Source organism: Vombatus ursinus, unplaced genomic scaffold (assembly GCF_900497805.2).
Source record: "Vombatus ursinus unplaced genomic scaffold, bare-nosed wombat genome assembly UNPS02014852.1, whole genome shotgun sequence".
Classification (NCBI taxonomy): Eukaryota; Metazoa; Chordata; class Mammalia; order Diprotodontia; family Vombatidae; genus Vombatus; species Vombatus ursinus.
In genome coordinates, this window is record NW_020954630.1 from 1,502,772 (window position 1) to 1,520,431 (window position 17,660).

The window sequence follows — 17,660 nt, forward strand, 5'->3', positions numbered from 1 at the left end:
TCATGATAAGAGTTGGGAGGGCCGGAAGTCAGAGACAGGATGGGGCTCAGGTTTACAGGGCTTAGGGTCCAGCTTTTGGGCTAAGGAAAGTCCCTTAAGAAGTAGTGAAAACTTAGATAAGAATAGAGGGTTCCAGGAGAAACTGGAACTTGATACAGTCATAACGCTTCACTCCGCACACCAGGCAGTACCCCCATATGCAGCCCCCAACAGTACAAGGATTGTGCCAGACCTTCCTTGGGTAAGGAGCCCCCTGACCAACTAGCACTACTGAGGGATATTGGAGAATTACACGTGCCCAACCCATTTCCCCAAACGGAACCCCCGACCTCTCCCCGCCCCGTGACTTCCCCCTCTCCTGGGATCCCCCAACTTCCTTTCGTGATCTCTATAAGCCCGGCGATATACCTCACCCTTGCCCTGGCCCCTGCATTCCTGTGGCCTCTCCCCTTTAGACAGCATGATAAGGAAGGATACCGCCTGCCTCTGCCCCAGCCCCTGCGCCAGCACACGCTACGAAAAGGAGCTCTCCATGGTCCGGATTCCCAGCCGCGCTTCAGCCAGCTACCTGGCCCAGAAATTCAACCGAAGCAAGCAGTACATAGCGTGAGTCACTCCCCGGCCTCCCAAAAAACGCGCACAAGTGCACGTGGGGACCATCTCCTTCCCAACATATATACCTGGAGACCGCCCCTACACACGTGTCCAACCTACTAGCGTACACACACCAGAAGAAATTCCTACAACATAGCCCTCCCTGCCTCCAATATTCTCCCCGACTCTGATCCCACTACTTACGCAAATAAACATCTAGGGACAGATTTCCAGTCCAGATGGGTGGGAGACAAAGAGGGATAGATCACCTGTGGAATCCTGCTCTCCAACACACACATATACACACACCTGGGGATACTCTCCCAACACAAAACTGCTCATGAAAATTGAGGGGTAAGGTGTGAGGCACAGTGACAGGCAACCTAGGACACACATATACACTTAGAGTTACTCCTCCAACATACACTCACATACACACCTGGGGACTGGTATCCAATACACATGGGTTCAGTTCTAGCTAGGTCGCAGGCCAAGCCCTATTAGGTCATTGTTTGGGCCCTAATTGTCTCAGAATGAATGTAAATAGCAATTGGTTTTTGTTTTGGCCGGGGCCTTCCCCTCCCAGATCTTTTTTTTTTTTAATAGACCATTCTTTGCCTCATTTCTTATTAGCCTTAATCAGTGAATAGGTTTTGCCCCAGTCAAACAGAGACCAGTTAAAGACCTTAACTTGAAAAGACCAAAGTTCCCCACTGCATCCTGAGCCACCTCCAGTCACCCTGATCTGTATCTTGCCACTGGACCCAGATGGCTCTGAAGGACAGAGTGAGGCTAGTGAATTGACACAGCCGTCCCTCACTCAAACCCAATTCATTTGCATGTCATAACACTACCTCCCTGATGTCATGGGTCCTCTTCAAGAATGAAGGACAAGGGGCAGCTAGGTGGCACAGTGGATAGAGCACCAGCCCTGAAGTCAGGAGGACCTGAGTTCAAATCCGGCCTCAGACCAAACACTTGACGCTTACTAGCTGCGTGACCCTGGGCAAGTCACTTAACCCCAGTTGCCTAAAATTAAAAAAAAAAGGAAAAAAAGAGAATGAAGGACAAACAGCAGCAGTTCAATTGTAGGGTGGGGGTGGAGATGACTGGATACACCTGGGCAACACTTCCTTCCAGCAGCAGCAACAACACACACCCCCCCCACACACACACACACCCTCCTGGTCTGGCCTCACTCACCCCTCTCCAGATGCTTGGGATTGCCTGGAGGGAGGGAGAAGTCCCTGATTCTGATCAAGGGGAAAAGAATCTAGGTGTCACTTACTTGGTCACTTCTTCCTTTAGGGATAATGTTCTGGTGCTAGACATCTTCTTCGAGGCACTTAATTATGAGACTGTGGAACAGAAGAAAGCCTATGAAGTGGCCGATCTGTTGGGTGAGGGATGAGACTTGGGGAGTGGGAACAGAATCTAGACTCCAGAAATGGTAAGGGTCTTGAAAATGGATGGGGCCTGGGGAAAAGGTTGGGCTAAATAAGTCTCATCAGGTCAAGGTGAGGCTGGCACTGTCTGAAAGACAGAGGAGTGAGGGCAGGATGACTGTACTGGTAACTGTTCCCTCCCAGGTGATATTGGAGGCCAGATGGGGCTATTTGTTGGTGCCAGTCTGCTGACCATTCTGGAGATCTTGGACTATCTCTTTGAGGTGGGTTGGGAGCCCAATATAAGTTCTGGGAGGAACTGGGATGGGTTCTAGGGAGCTGACAGAGAACATTGAGCCAAAGATTTATAGGTATCCCACACCATTTCTCTCCTGTCTTCTCAGGTTTTCCAAGACAGGGTTCTTGGCTACTTCCAAAATAGGAGGAGGTCACAGAAGAGGCCCAGGGACAGCCTGGTAATACTACTACTAATAATTACTCACATTTTTCCTAGTGTTCTAAGTTTACAGAAGAATTTTCTCTCAATAAACCCATGAGGCAGGTAGGGCAAGTATCATTTATTGCCCAAACTTTAGGAAGAAACCAAGGCTCAGAAAAGGTAGGTAACTTGTCCATAGTAGAAGTTAATTAGTCATGATGTGAAACCAGCCCTTCTAGCTTCAAGTCTAGTGCACTTTTCACCCATCCTGCCCTGAGCATACACCCATCTTCATACAAACACATATACACATTTTGGCCTGTTAAGCTGCCCACTTCCTAGTTTCCAGAATGGAGCTCATCCCAGTCTACCCTTCAAATTCCTCCACCCAGTCAAGAGCTGGAGAAAAATCCTTGAGCTATGTGCAGGTCTGGATTTAGGAGAACTGGGGTGCAGGAAAGACAATGAATTGGACCTAAGAAGCTGGCTCTTCAGCAATTGGCATCAGGCAGGGGCAATCTTGGGGGAGTGAGGCAGGAGATAAGAGAGGTGAAATGTAAAATGCTCCAGCCTGGAAACCAAAAACCTGGTAAAGTCTTGTCTCAGGCACTTACCAGCTTTGTGACCTGGGTCAAGACTTTTCATTCCTCCAGGTCTCAGTTTCCTCATTAGTAAAATGAGAGGGTTAAACCAGATGATCTCTAAGACCCCTTTTGGCTCTGACAGTCAGTCTCTTTCCAATATCTGGCTACCATTCCTGTTCACATCTTCCCCAATATCTATCCCCAATAGCTCCAACGAGGAACTGACATCCACCACAGCCCAGGACCCCACCTCACCGCTCTCCCCAGGTAATGAGAGATCACCCCATCCCACCCTCCTGAACCCCTGCTCAAGACAAGGGGACCCAGACTGGTGCCTCTCCTTCCTTTCCAAGGAAATATGTGAGCAAGGGGAAACCAATGAGAGAAGCCTGAGCTGGAAGTGGGGGTGAGGGCCAGGCGGTGTTTGCAAATGTTAAGTCATCTGATCCTAACTGATCTCCAGATGTGTTGTCTTACCCCCCTCCTAGGCCTCCCACTCCACCCTGTGCTGTCACCAGGACTGTTTCTACTTCACACCGGACCTGCTACCTGGTCACTCGCCTCTAGACTCAGGTCCAATCTGTTGTACCCTTGGGGCTCCATGCCCTGCATGCACCTCGCCTGTTAGCCCCTCTCCAAATAAAGCTCCAGACTGACATGAGACCAGGGTGGTTGTTTGAGATGAGTGACTATTTCACTGGAGACTAAGGATGAGATGGGAAACTGGCTTAAGCCTTATATATGAGGAGAGTACCCATTTCAGGGATGAGGAGGAAGACCATTTTGTTCCAAAATATCTCTCAGTGTTCTGACACACTGCCTGAAATTCTACCATCAAAGCTTAATGGCTTTAGTCTTCCTCTTCCTCCTACCACTCCCAACCTAGGATGAGGTAACACATTACACTTACTACAAATGGAAGGAGAAGGGAGAACTTTCTGAATCCAATAGGCTACACCTTGGTCATCCCACCAAGTGCTTGGGGGTGAGAAATGCGCACCTTCCTCTTGTTTCTTACTAAAAGTACCAAGTATCCTCTCCTCTGGCTACTTTTTCTCTGATTTGGAAGTTGGAGCTTATCAGCCCTAGAATTAGGTGCTGGAAAACAGAGCTGAGGTGCAACTAGGTGGTGCAGTAGATAGAGCACCAGCCCTGGAGTCTGGAAGACCTAAATTCAAATCCGGCCTCAGACATTAACTAGCTGCATGACCCTGGGCAAGTCATTGAACCCCGACTGCAAGGGAAGAAAGAAGGAAGGAAGGAAGGAAGGAAGGAAGGAAGGAAGGAAGGAAGGAAGAAAACAGCTCAGAAGCTGGCTATAATTCGTCACTTCTTCCCCAAAGCTTGATGCCAGAAATTCCAGGCAGTATCTCCTCTTCTTGCCTTACAGTCTCCCTAGCAGAAGCCTCTTACACCCATGATGACTCTAATCAAAATAATGGGGGTGGGCATGGGAGGCAGGGTCTTAGCCTCTTGGTGCTGCAAACCAATCAGCCTATCTCATTATCCAATGACAATAGGGTGGGAGGTATGTCTGTGTGTTGGGGGGAGAATTAATAGGAGGGTTTTCATATTGCAGATGTATCCTGTCCATATACACATTTCTACAGCATTTTATGCACATTTCTGTAACACTTCTAAGGCATACAAGGTACTTTTTGCACAAGTGCAATTATTGTTATCATTTCAGTTTTTATAGATAAGGAAACTGAGACCTTGAAAAGTTAAGGTTAATTGTTAAAAGTTAATTGTCCACAGTTACATAGCTGGAAAGTATCCCAGCTGAGATTTGCAGTCCATTTCTCTTTCTGTCAAACTATTGTACTTCTTCAGTTTTTCGTGAGTTGATCAAAACTAGGAAAGTTTTGATATTGAGGATGTGGAGCCTAAAAAATCGGGAGTGCTGCTAGAAAAGGGTATCATGGTAGATGGCTCTGGAAGATGTGAGAGGAACAAAGAAATGGATAGGGACAGGATCTCCCTCTACCAATGCAGCTTGGCACATTCTCTGAAACTTAGTCTTAGCTGCCTACACCCTAGAACATTAAAAGGTTAAGTGACTCACCCACAGTCATATGCAGCTATGCTTACATCTAGACCCAAGGCTAGGGCTGATGGGGGTTGGGTTATGGGCAGGGGAAATGGAAGTGGGATGTTGTGGGTCTTAGGAAAGAATGGTTGTGAGATCTGGGGCAAGGTTCTCCCACCCCATGACTCCAGCTCTCCAAAGATGGAAGAAAAAATATTAAGCTGTCCCCAGCTTCTGTCAGGTCTGGAGTTAAGAGATATGGGGTGGGTGAGGAGGAAGGCAGAAGGCAATCCGGTACTTAGAACAAAAAGCTTGGTACAGATCATGAGCTCTTTGAGGGCAGGGACTCTTTTGTGTCTTTGAATACCCAGTGCTTAGCACAGTGCCTGGCACCTAGTGGGTGCTTAACAAATGTTTATTGACTGACCGAAGAGAGAAGGAAGAGCATTGGACAACGAGACTGGAGACCTGGGTTCCAATCTTAGCGCTGCTATTTAATAAAATGATCCACTATCCTGTCTTGGAGGGTTTTGCCCCATTTTTAAATACTTAGTCCTAAGCACCCCCTGAATGAGAGAGAGAACTTGCATCGGATACTCTGAAAATGGAAAAATAACCCATCCTCTTCCCAAACCACTATCAGACTTCAGTGAGCCATGTTGTGCTCATAGCTGGCCTCTGTAACACAAAAATACTCTGGGGAAAAAATGAAAAAGAATAAAAACAAGAAATCTAGGAAGCTAGACTGCCGCATTTCCACTCAGACTTGGCCGTGGATTCCTGTCAGCATGCCAAAGGGCTCTACTTACTAGATACCCCAGGGCTTCCCTGGCAATGCTGGCTAGCAGTAGTTGGAGGGCTATGTCTGATATTTTGTTCTCAAGGCCCTCCCATCTTGGGCCATGTTGTGGAGTGAATGGGAGAGGGTAGCCTTACTATTTATTAATAAATGAGAACTCTCATTTTCTAATCCTAACCCCACCCTACTCCCAACTAGTACTAGATCAGGATGGGCCAGTCCATCCCCCAGCCTTCAGGCAGAAGTCAAGCATTAACCTTTGCTCTCCAGTCAGGTTCCAGAGAAACCTGGAAGTCAAAGAGACCTGAGGAAGCAGCCAGGCCAACAAATACTGGAACAGGGAGCACCCTCTGTAAAACACCCCCAGCACAAGTGGCCCGCCTAAGACCTCCAGGAAAGCATGTGGAGAGTTTGACCTCCTGAGGCAGCCCATATTCCATTTCTGGCTGGGCCTAATTGGTTAGGAAGTGTTGACGACCCAAAATTGGACTCTACTTTCCATCCAGTGCTCTGACTTCTGCCCTCTAGTGGGCAGAGCAGGACCAGCTAATCCCTCTTCCGAACGACAGATTTCACTGGATTCCTAAGAACTGGACACGTGGGCTAAAGAAGCTGGGATATGAGAGTGAGTGGGTGAAGACAATGAGTGGTGATGTCAGTAAGTGGAGACGGAGGTCACACAATCTTCATACCACCTCTGATACCCATGTCTTAAAACAGAAAGACACATACACCTTCCCTCATGACATAAGCCTAGATTGTGGGAAAGAAGCCAATTTATGAAATTAAATAAAGTCCATACACAAGGGTGAGAAGCACAGGAAGTGAGGGGACACGGGCTCCGGCTGGCATCCATCCTTCACACCCCTGACCCCACCACGGCTGACCCCAGACATCTGGCCCAAGTAGCAGAGCTTAAGTGCATAGCACCATCCCGACCCCTACCCCTTTTCCAGTGGGGTGGGGGAGACTGGGGAAGGGCCAGGGGAGAAGAGAGGACAAAGGAGCCTCAAAACCCTTAGCTTCCAGGGTCTATTTCTCCTGCCTCAACACACGAGGTCCCTGGGTAGGTAGGGAACAGGGTGGGCCAGCAAGGCGAGAGTGCGTTGAGCAGCTCCCAATCTGAGGGCCTAGAGGAGGGGTCAAGGATAGTGGGCTTGGTTCTCTGGACAAGGAAAGGGAAAAGGAGACTCCTGGCTAAGGAGGGCAGAAGTCGGAGAAGTAGGGATGCTGCAAAGCTTCTTCCGCTGAGATGCGCTGAACCGGGTTACACTTGAGCAGATTCTGAGGGAGAGGGAAAAATTGGGATGGGATTAGACAGGATGGGGACTGTCTCCAGGTCCTCTGTGAATCATCACCTTTCCCCGCTCCCAACTCCCAGAGCTTCCTGAGCTTTATAGTTCCCAACCATCCCTTCCTCCAGTACTAAGAAGTCCATGCACGCCTCCATTCTTCTGTTCCCCCCCCCACCAACCATGGTCAACCTAGTCCCTCTGTCCTCTCTGCCCCAAAACATCCCCTCTCTGGGCCATTTACCTGCAATAGGTCCCTCCCTGTGGCATTGAGCTTGGGTACAACATTGACAAGTGACGTTGTTGCCGGATACATAGGGTAAGGCTAGGAAAGGGAAACAGGGACTCAGCTATACGGCACGGGCAACATCTGGGGGAATTAGTGGGGTGGGACGGGAGGGAATCTGTATTAAGACGAATAGGGGTTGGGCTGGGGAACAGAAGTATGAGGGTGCCAGACATGGGTCACAGAAGTAGTAAGGACTATGGGAACCAGAAAAGGAAGGCTATGGCTAGAGAAGAAGGCTCAGTTCTCATCTCTCAAATGGTCCTTTAAAGCTATGTCTTTCTCTGAACCCACACCTACCTTATAATCTGGAAGCTTGGTCATGGCAGGCCACTGTTCTTCAGTTGGTGTCCCCAACAGCGTGGGAGCTGAAGTTAAGGGTCACTCAAGGTGATAAGAATGGGGAGAGGGCTATTAAGCCTGAGACTTGGCATCCTCACTTCATCCTCTACTACCTACCCCACACCACACATATGTGAGCCCTTAGGAAAAAAGTACGTGTGCATGCATGCCTACGCGTGTGTGCGTGTGCGTGTGTGTCTGTGTGTGTGCGTGTGTACACACTAGCCCTCTTCCCCCATCCCAATTGGCTGCATTCCTGATCATCTCTGTTAAATTTCCCTTCTAGCAATTTCCATGCCTCTCCAGAACACTCCTCCATCCTCATACTTGATACTCACCACCTACATTCTAGTCAGGGCAAGCAGGGCAGAGATTAATTGCCCCATTTCATCGATGAGCCTTAGTTCAAGTTGAATGACTTGCCCAAAATCCCAAAGTCAAGACTTCCAGAGCGGTGTTCTTTCCAGAGACCACAATGCTTATGTCTTTGATCTCCCCTCGCCTTTCTGTCCCTACTGACCAAGGTCCTCAGGCCTCTGCATCCATTCTGCCATGACTCACCCTGAGTGATAGATACCTCTAGCCTTTCTTCTTCCCTCTCCTCCCTCCTTAATTCTTCCAGCACAGAATGATACTTTGACCCAGCTCTTCCACAGTTAGGAGTTCTTTACCACTTTCAACCCCAGCCCTGAAATCTACTTCATTTCTGCCACATCAGTTAGCACTTTCTTCGCTTCCAAGTTAGAAACCCTCTACCTCCACCTGGAATAGCATCTCTTCTGCCCCTGCCTCCAGGAAGCTCTACTGGCATAACCCCAGGCCCTGTGCCTTCGACTACTGCCACTCTTACTCTGTTCTACCAGAGGTGCAGAACTGGAGCTAAAGAAGCGTTCATTTAATAAGAAAACCGTTGATTTTTTAAAATAGCTCTTCAAAAGCTTATATGGCACTCCATGGTCCCATCTGATCCTAACAACAAAGCCATGAGGTAGGAAGGTCTTGAGATCATAGATTCGGTGTTGAACCTAAGAGATCTGCTAGTCCAGTGGCTCCCATTCGGTGGACAATAGTTTGAGCTGAAAATTCTCCAGTGGCACTGTAATCAGGAGAGACCACTGCCAAGAATATCATCAGTATATTCATATCATAGTATGTTTAATTACTTGAGGGGTTCACACCACTTGGTAGTTGTTGCTGAAAGGGGTTTGTGGAACAATAACAACAACAACAAAGAAAAACATTGGGAACCACTGATCTAGTCCAATTCCTTCATTTACACACGATGACAGCAAATCCTGGGCAGGTGCAATCACCTACCTGAGGTAATGGTTAGCAAACACGAGAGCTGGGCCTTTGGTCTCCCCATCCAGAACCCTTGGCACTGTACCACACTGCCTCTCCCTTTATTAATAAGAAAACTGATACACAAGGAGGAAATGGCCAAGCAGGAGCTGAGCCCAACCAACTTCCTGATTCCAATCCCAGTGCTCTCCTCTACTTCTGTTGAGGACACTTCCAAACTCCTAATGTCTCAGTCCAGGAATTGAAACTAAAGTCATCCTCACCTTTTTCCACTCCTTTCCCCCTACACATAGTAAGCTGCCAAGCCTTCTCAAGTCTATGTCCATAATATCTTTTACCCTTGTCTCCTTGCCCCAACCCAGGTCTTCATCACCTCTGGTTTAGATGGGCCTCCCTGCCTCCATTCTCCAATCCATCCTCCACACTGCTAGCCAAATGGACACCCTTAAAACACAGTCTGATCATAACCCCTTCTCACCCAAGAGACTTCAGTGGGTAGCTCCCTGATCCCTTTAAGATAAAATACAAATTCTCCTCGGCAACTAATGTCTTTCATGGTCTGACTTAAATCTGTTTTTCCCAACAGACTTCACATTAACTTCCCTCACACACTCTACATTCAAGCCACACTGGTCATCTTGTATATAGGTATTACATCTCCTGCCTCCAAATGTTTGCACAGGCTATTTCCCACATCTGGAATACTTTCCCTCCTCCCCTCTGCCCTCTTGGAAACTCCTGCTCCTGTTAAGACTCAGCTCAAGTGCCACCTGCTCCATAAGGCCTTTCCTTATCCACCCAGTTGTTGATGTTTCCCCAGCCCTCAAGTTACTTATACATTTTTACATTTATGTATCTGTACATGTGCTTTTTTTCCTCCCAGTAGAATATCAGCTTTTAAGGACTAGGACTGTTTTCATTTGTCCCTAGCACCTGGCATATAATAGTCAGTTAATAAATGTTGTTAAGTTGAGCTCTTCACACTGCATCACTGTCTTCTGGTCACCATAACCTGACAGATGTGTGTCTATTCCATCGGATTCCCTATCTTCGTCCCCAAGGATTTCTGAATCCTTTATAATACTCTGTCCTTCTCCATCTCTACTCTATCCCTGGTCCACTCATCTCCACACTCTATTTCCTATGGGCTCAGGAATTATAGGTTAGAGGTTCTCTTGGCCCCAGGATCTGGGGAGGGAGATTCTCTAACACGGATGTAGAGATGGAAGAAAAGTCATAAGGATATCTAAAGATCCTCTTCAGTTGATCATCTACATCATTCCCAGGGAAGAGGGGCCGTCCAGCATTGGCCAGCTCTGTGGGAGACAGAAAGTAAATGAGAAACTGGAGATGGTCCATGCTTCAAACATCCTCCCAGCACCTTCCACCACCACATCTTAGGCCACCCTCCTCCTTACTTAACATGCTTTACCTTTTCCCTACCCTAAGTCTCTTCGTCCCTGCCTCCCCTTCTCCCACCCTGACAATCCAGCCAATAGACCTCATGGTCTATTGGCTGATTCTGACAGGGAAGTAAGGTAGTCAGATCTGGCCTCCCCCATTTCATCACCTGCAAAGATACAACCAGCTGACCACATGTCGATGGATGTGGAGTATAGTTTGGCCCCAAATAGGACATCTGGTGGGCGGTACCACAAAGTGACCACCTGGGGGAGATGGAAATGACCCAGGACTACTATGACCCTCCAATACAGGATAATAGAGTTGGCAGAAGATCCACCCCATCCCCACCACCCACCACCCCCACAGGGGAAGGAACAGAAATGAAGGAGCAAGAATAATGTTCCAAGGAACTGGAATGGGGGCAACGAGAGGGTCCCTAGTTATTTCTCCCTCCTCCCTCTGCCAACTGCCTTCCAGGAACCTAACTCCCAAGGCTCACCTCTGCAGAGTAACATCGAACAGGGATCCCGAAGGCTCTAGCCAAGCCAAAATCAGCAAGCTTGAGCTCCCCATTCTGAAGATAGGGGGATGGGAAGTCAAAGAGAGAGAACACACAGCACAGTGAGGATCAGAAGGGATGCTAATGATGCTAACAAAGATTTACACTTCTACAGTATTAAAGGCTTTCAAAGTACATTCCTCACAACAACCCATGGGGGGAAATATTTTTATCCACTTTACAGGGTAAGAAACTGAGGTTCATAGAGGGAAAATAATTTGCCCAGGGTCACACAAGTATCAGAGCTGGGATTCAAACCCAGGTCTACTGATTATTCTACTATATTATTCTTTCTCCCATATAGAAAAGATCTAACTGGTCCCAAGGAAAACTTTATCCTCCCAGCCTGAGCTCCCAAACCTAGAGCACAGGCACCCCCCTTCCTGGTCCCACCCCTTTCCACCTTCTCTCTCTTTTCCCTGACACAATACCCGGTTAATTAGAAGGTTCTGGGGCTTCAGATCCCGGTGCAGAACATTACGGCTATGGCAGAATCCAAGGCCTTTTAGCAGTTGGAAAAGGAATGACTATAGGGAATAGGAGAAATGGGAAAAATCAACTATCTCCATATACTTTCCCTATCTTGCCCTAAGTTAGACTGTTCCCCTATACTGCTCCAACTCCAGTCAGACTGGTCTATTAACCTTTCCCCTGCAACACATACCTCTCTCACTTGGGCTTCCGGTTCTGTCAACCTCCCCACCCCCATTCACCAACCCCACTACAAGCCTAAACCAAACTCATCCTTCATGGCTCAGTTCAAATCCCATCTCTTCAGAAAAGCCAACCTTGATCATTCCAACCACACTGTCTCCCTACCCTGACCTCCATGAGTCTCAACCTGCATTCATCCTGGCCCTTAATTACATACTGTCTTAAGTCATTCTCTAGCTATTTCCTGAGTTTTTTTCTTTCCAACAATACTGTAAGCTCTGTGAGAACAGTGATTATACTCTTGTCTTTATATCCTATACAGCAACCCTAGCACTAGGCTAGGCTCACAGTAGATGCTAATAGTTTGATTAGATTGTGCTTAATTGTTGTTGTTGGGTCCAGTCCAACTCTTCCTGACCCCATTTAGGGTTTTCTTGGCAAAGGTACTGTAGCGATTTGCCATTTCCTTCTCCAGCTCATTTTACAGATGAGGAAACTGAGGCAAACAGGATTAAGTGAGTTGCCCAGAGTCACACAGCTAGTAAGTACCTGAGGCCAGTTTTGAACTCACAAAGAGAATCTTCCTACCATCCACTTTGACACCTAGCCGCCTATGCTTAATTAGATTATGTTTAATTAGATTGTGTTAGACAATTTCTATCTTTGGTTCCCTAGTGACAAGCACTGTACTTTATACCCAGATGTTCAATCTACATTTGTTGAATTGAATGGAACATAGACTCACACTCAACTCAGGTCAAATACCCCCTAGGCTCATTAAGATCAAAGTTTAACCCTTGTTTTCCCCAGTGCCCACCTCACCTTCACAATCTCAGGGTCCAGGTCTCCATTGCAACTGTCAAAATATTTCTTCAGATCCTGGGGGAAGGGGAAGAAAGATGGGGTGTCTCAGCCTTACTCTTTGCACATCAGGGCTGCCCCTCCCCTGGGCTGCCCCCTCTCCTTACTTGGTCACAGAACTCAAAAACCAGGGTCAGTTTCTTGTCACTGTGCAAAACATCATGAAGCCTTGTTGGGGTGGAAGACAAAGAGAAGGGAGGAAGGTGAAATCAGACTGTCCTAGAAACCTAGGCCTAACTTTCCAATTCTATCTTTTAAGTTAAATCTTTTACACAAATCTTTAGTTCTAGCTCCTAACTTAGATGCCCAGTTTCAACCTCTAGACCTCCAACTATAACTCTCTCTTCCAAAACTTAAATTTCCAACTTGAATCCCCCAAATTCAGATTCTTTCAATCCCCAATACCACTTGCCCCCTCAGGTACTTACATCACCAGTGGGGCATCACAAGGTAAAGACCCCTTTCTCTACCCCCATTCCTCCCAACTTCCCCAACTCTAACTCCCCAGCTCAATTTCAAATATGTGAGTATTCAAGTCCTACCTGACTGTCTCATGCCCCTCCCTATTAACTAGACAGGTACTGCTACAACCAGTGAGGGACCCATTCATACAGCTCTTCCCCCCCCCCCCCATTCCTTTACCTCCTTCCCCAAACAGACCTGACAATGTTCTTATGCTTCAACTCCTTAAGCAAGCAAATCTCTCTCAGGGCGGAGCTTGGTACCCCCTGGGAGGTGATGGAAAGAGGGAGGCAGTGAGACTAGACAGTCACTAACCACATCCCCAGGGAAGCCCAACTCCCCCAGCCTTGTCCACACAACCCCGGGCCCCACCTCGTCATCATCGTCCAAGCGAACTCGTTTCAGTGCCACAATCTCGTGGGTCTCACGGTTCTTGGCCTTGAACACTGTTCCATAGGTGCCTGGGGAGCAGGAGGGATCAAAGCTACTTTCCACCTCTTCTTCCTCTTCCCTACCCCACCCCTCCCAAGAGATAGGGGTAGGTCGGGTTTTTTTGGAGGGGAGGAGGAAGGGAGGGAGGGGGGGGGGGAGGTGGGTGGTGAAGCAGTTTGCTTTATGGTCCGGGAGGGGAAGCGGAAGAAGGGAAGCAAGGTGAAGTATGGGAGCATTTAAGACTTAAGGATGTAGAAGGGGCCAGTTCGGGCAGTGATGTAAACAGCCTGGACAATTTCTGGTTGGAGGGTGGACTAGGAAGGTTGGTCCTAAGCGATGAAGGCGAGGGAGAAAAGCAATAGAGCGCTAAGCAAACAGGGGTGCCTGGCACTGGTCCATAGAGGAAGAATGGTTGGGGAACAACTGGGGGGAGAGGATCAAGAAGCTCCTTGGGGGGGAGGGGGATCAGGGTTTGCGGGGGAGGGGATAACTTTTGCAAGGGGAGGCTTGGGGGATGGGGTTTCATGCAAGAGGATGTCAATTGTGCAGGAGGGGCTACCTGCTTGGGGGGCCCAAGGTGGACATCTGAAGCATGGGGGTGGCTACCGAAGCTTGGGAGGTCACAAGAAGGAATATCAGGGTTTGCAGGGAAGTAAGGGACAGGGGGTCTTTGCAGAAGAATTTTCCAGCCCGTTACCTTCGCCTATCTTCTCCAGCTTCTCATACTTCTGCATCACGGCGACCGCAGAGTCCCCGGCGAGCCCCGGGCTCCCAGTCTAGGACCCCGGCTCAGCTGGGGAGGAGGCTCCAAGGAGTCCCCCCAGGCCGCGCCCCGCCCCGCTGGCCTGCCTGCCCTCCTGCTCGCCGGGGCGTGGATTATGGGACCTGAAGTCCTCGAGGCTTGCTGGCCTCGGAGAAAAGCTCGAGCCAGCGGAAGCCGGAGGACTACAAGCCCCAGCGTGCTCGGCTCCAAGGCTCGCCTGTCTCCGACTCCAGGGACGCCTGCCGGACTTTGGAGACAAGCCCCGGACTTCAAGTCCCAGAAAGCCTCTTTGGATCCGCCTTTTCGAGTCCGTCGCCGTTGCAGCACCGCGGTTCCCATCATGCATCGCGACGTAGGGTCCTTCCTCTCCCAGCGACCTCGAAGACTATTCTGGGAACTACATGTCCCAGAATGCAGTAGGGAATCCAGGGTACCCAGGTTTCGGAGGGCTGTCCTAGAACCTGAACCAGAGCGGCTCCCGCAGGACCCCGGTCAGGGTGATGAGTCGTGTGGGTGAAACAGCTCCTGGTGACCTCCAGCCGATTCTGCTATGCCCCTCTTCCTCTAGACCCCTTCTACTGGAAGTGACCCCTGGTGATGTCCAGCTGACATCCAGGATGACTATTTGATCCTAGAGTGACAAGCTGAAGCTGGCACGCGCCAGTAGACCCCTACTCCCCTTCTCTATAGATCTGCTTCCCTCCTTCTGGGGTCTTCTGACACCTTTAAGTCAGTATTCTTCCAACTTCACTCCTTTTACTTAGCGGGTTCGCTGAGGGACTGGGCCTTTAAGAACCCAGGTCACCCCAGGATGCCCCTAGGAGGTTTCAGGCTTAGAATAACCGTATGTGAAAAGTCCAACCCCATTATTTTATAGACGGACTATAGAGAGGTCTGTTTGGGGATGAAATAGGGTGTTAGCTGAGACGTAGAGGCGGGGACTGCCCTCCTTCCAAACTCTTTTGGAACCCCAGAGATAGGAGCCGAGACAGCTATTACATTAAATAAAAATAGCCAGCATTTATGTAGGACCTTACAAATATCTCACTTATTCCTCATAACAACCTTGAGAGGTAGTACCCCCATTTTACAATGGGGAAATTTTGGGAGACAAAGGCTAACCTGCCCAGGATCTTGAAGCTAGTAAGTGTCTAAGGTCCAATGTGAGCTCAGGTCTTCCTGACGCCAGTCTGGCTCTCTATCTACTTAATTACCCCCCAATTAACTAACTGTAGGCTTCTTATGGGCAGCACTTTCTTATTTCTTCTTTCTCCCAGGGTCTAACACAATGCCTTGTACGTAATAGGTGCTTAATAAATGTTGAATCATGTTGTAAGCTATAGTGTCTACACTAGTTTATAATATGTATATGGCTTTATAGTTTCTTAAATTTTTCCAAAACTTGTTTTCACATCCATTATGAAATTTGATCATCTTAACAACCCCACCAGGTAGAAAGGGGAGATACTATTCTTATTCTACAAATGAGTAAACGAGGCTAAAGGATATTATGTCACTTGTCCAAAGGTTTTAAAGAATGGTATAATGGGGAAAGCACTGTATTTGGAGTCATGGCTATTTATGATCTGTGGGACCTTGGTGAAATTATTCTACCTCAATGGTTCCTAGTTTCCTCATCTGTTAATTGAATGAGTTTGAGTTTGAGGATATCTTCCACCTTAAAATCCTATAATTTTGTAATCTTAACTGGCATAATCTAGATCACAGGTGTTCTAACTTCCAGTACAGTGCTCTCCCTGTTATAGTATATGGTCGTTTTATACATTGATTGATAGATTATTCCTTTCCTTTGTCCTTTTCTTCAACAAATACCTAAAAATACTGACATGTATGACCCTTTATAGTCTACAAAGTTATCTATTACATATATTTCATTTGATCCTCACAACAGCTCTGGGAGCCGGATAGATGTTACCCCTATTTTACAGATGAGGAAAGTGAATAAATGGTAGAGCCTTGCAGGACAGGGATCTCTAGTCTCTTGACCCTGATTGGTTTTACAGCAATAGATGTAGAGTTGAAAGGGACCTTAAAGGTCATCTAGCCTAACCCTTACATTTTAAAGGTTTAAAAAAAAAGATCCATAAAAATTGTGACTTGCCCAAAGTTGCCCTGGTAGTTAAGTGGCAAAGTTGGGGACTGGATCCAGGTCCTAACACTAAATCTAGTTGTCTTTGCATTGTAACAGGCTGATTCAAGTATCAACTTATGTTCACAGCACTATGCTGGGCCTTGTTGAGGATATAGGACAGAAGCAAATGACAGTAAGTTATATATGTGAAAAGCTTAAATTATACAAATGTCACCAATGATATTGGCCATTAGAAGAGATGCTGAAGGATGGCGTATATACCTAAGAGGCCGAGATGACAACTAGTAGTTAATGACCCATAAAGGCAGCTGTCTACCAGCAGTAGCCTCGTCTCACTCTCCGTGACCCATTTGGGGCTTTCTTGGCAAGGAGACTGGAGTGGTTTGCCATTGGTGGAGAGTGCCAGGAGAAGTACATTTGGAGTCAGAAACCATAGCTTTCAGATCTCAGCTAGCTGTCCAAACAAGCCACCTCAACTCTGTAGTTCTAGCTTTCTCATCTATAAGGTGGCTTCTTTGCAGAGGTAGAATACTATCAATGTGGAATGTTACACATACTATGGAACTCCGTGGATATGTGGACTCCATTTACTGAATTGCTTTTTTCTGTTTTTGAAATCTTGGTGAAAAGTTATTAGAGATGGCTCTCTGGATAGAGAAGGGCAGAAGGATAAAATCAAAAGGGAAAATAATGTAAAAACAAAGAGTATAAATAAAAATATGGTAATATTTCAAAACAAATAAATAAACAACCAAAAAGAGGGCTATTGGACTTGATGTCCTCTAAGTTTCCTTCCAGCTCTGATTCCAGTCCTCTGATTCTAATTTTCTTATTTCCTGGTCAGTGCTGGCTGCAGATCATTTGCCTGTCCCTGCTCTGCCTTAGAGGCCTTCTCAAGGGGTCTATCAGCTCAACAAAACTTGGACAAACTTTTGTTATAAATGTGCGCTGTGTGTTCTCCTGCCCCGGGAGATATAAAAGATGTAGGAGGTACAGTTATTCTTTCCTCCAGAAGTTTGCAATTCATTTGGGGAGATAAGACCTGCAAAAAGAACTACGGTACAAATTAGAGTATGATAAGTGATTAGGTGCCGTACAAAGTGTTGCAATAATTCACAGGAGAGAGAAATTATTACTTTGGGCTCCTGGGAATTCAGGGGAGACTTCATGGAGGAGGGAGCTCCTGAGCTAGATAAGGTGTCTCCATGAGAAAAGGGGCGGGTAATTTTGGAGAGGCTAGGAAACAATCTTAGATTCAGATTTGGAGGTCAGTTGTGCCCACGCCAACCCTGACTTTACTGTGCCTCAGTTTCTGTGCCTTAAATTCCCATATAAAGCTAAAGCCCTCTCCCTCCACGAG

The 17,660-nt window shown here is 47.5% G+C and overlaps 2 protein-coding genes across 2 annotated transcripts in view; one reads left to right on the forward strand and one right to left on the reverse strand.

The window, feature by feature from the left end:
• Window positions 1-3,626, forward strand: part of ASIC3 (acid sensing ion channel subunit 3) — a 6,226-nt gene extending 2,600 nt beyond the window's left edge. Inside the window, exons 5-11 of the mRNA XM_027840967.1 lie at window positions 185-241; window positions 456-606; window positions 1,903-1,994; window positions 2,184-2,263; window positions 2,384-2,455; window positions 3,211-3,269; window positions 3,491-3,626. Coding sequence (XP_027696768.1) covers window positions 185-241; window positions 456-606; window positions 1,903-1,994; window positions 2,184-2,263; window positions 2,384-2,455; window positions 3,211-3,269; window positions 3,491-3,569 — 590 coding nt within the window. The 3' untranslated portion in view covers window positions 3,570-3,626. The remainder of the gene's footprint in view (window positions 1-184; window positions 242-455; window positions 607-1,902; window positions 1,995-2,183; window positions 2,264-2,383; window positions 2,456-3,210; window positions 3,270-3,490) is intronic.
• A 2,962-nt stretch (window positions 3,627-6,588) lies between these two features.
• CDK5 (cyclin dependent kinase 5) lies at window positions 6,589-14,251 on the reverse strand. Its single transcript, XM_027841073.1, has 12 exons — window positions 14,122-14,251; window positions 13,365-13,453; window positions 13,191-13,258; window positions 12,638-12,698; window positions 12,492-12,548; window positions 11,447-11,542; window positions 10,956-11,030; window positions 10,623-10,719; window positions 10,299-10,368; window positions 7,709-7,769; window positions 7,367-7,447; window positions 6,589-7,114 (listed from the first exon to the last, which is right to left on the reverse strand). The coding sequence occupies exons 1-12, from the start codon at window positions 14,156-14,158 to the stop codon at window positions 7,028-7,030; spliced, it is 879 nt and encodes a 292-aa protein (XP_027696874.1). The 5' UTR covers window positions 14,159-14,251; the 3' UTR covers window positions 6,589-7,027.
• Between the last annotated feature and the right edge of the window lie 3,409 nt (window positions 14,252-17,660).

Coding starts and splice junctions, on each gene's coding strand:
- CDK5 (XM_027841073.1), bottom strand. CDS start 14,158: ATGCAGAAGTATGAGAAGCTGGAGAAGATAGGCGAAG. Junction 12,699..13,190: donor AAGCATAAGAACATTGTCAG/GTCTGTTTGGGG, acceptor CACCCCAACAAG/GCTTCATGATGTTTTGCACA. Junction 10,720..10,955: donor TTCGATGTTACTCTGCAGAG/GTGAGCCTTGGG, acceptor CATCTCCCCCAG/GTGGTCACTTTGTGGTACCG.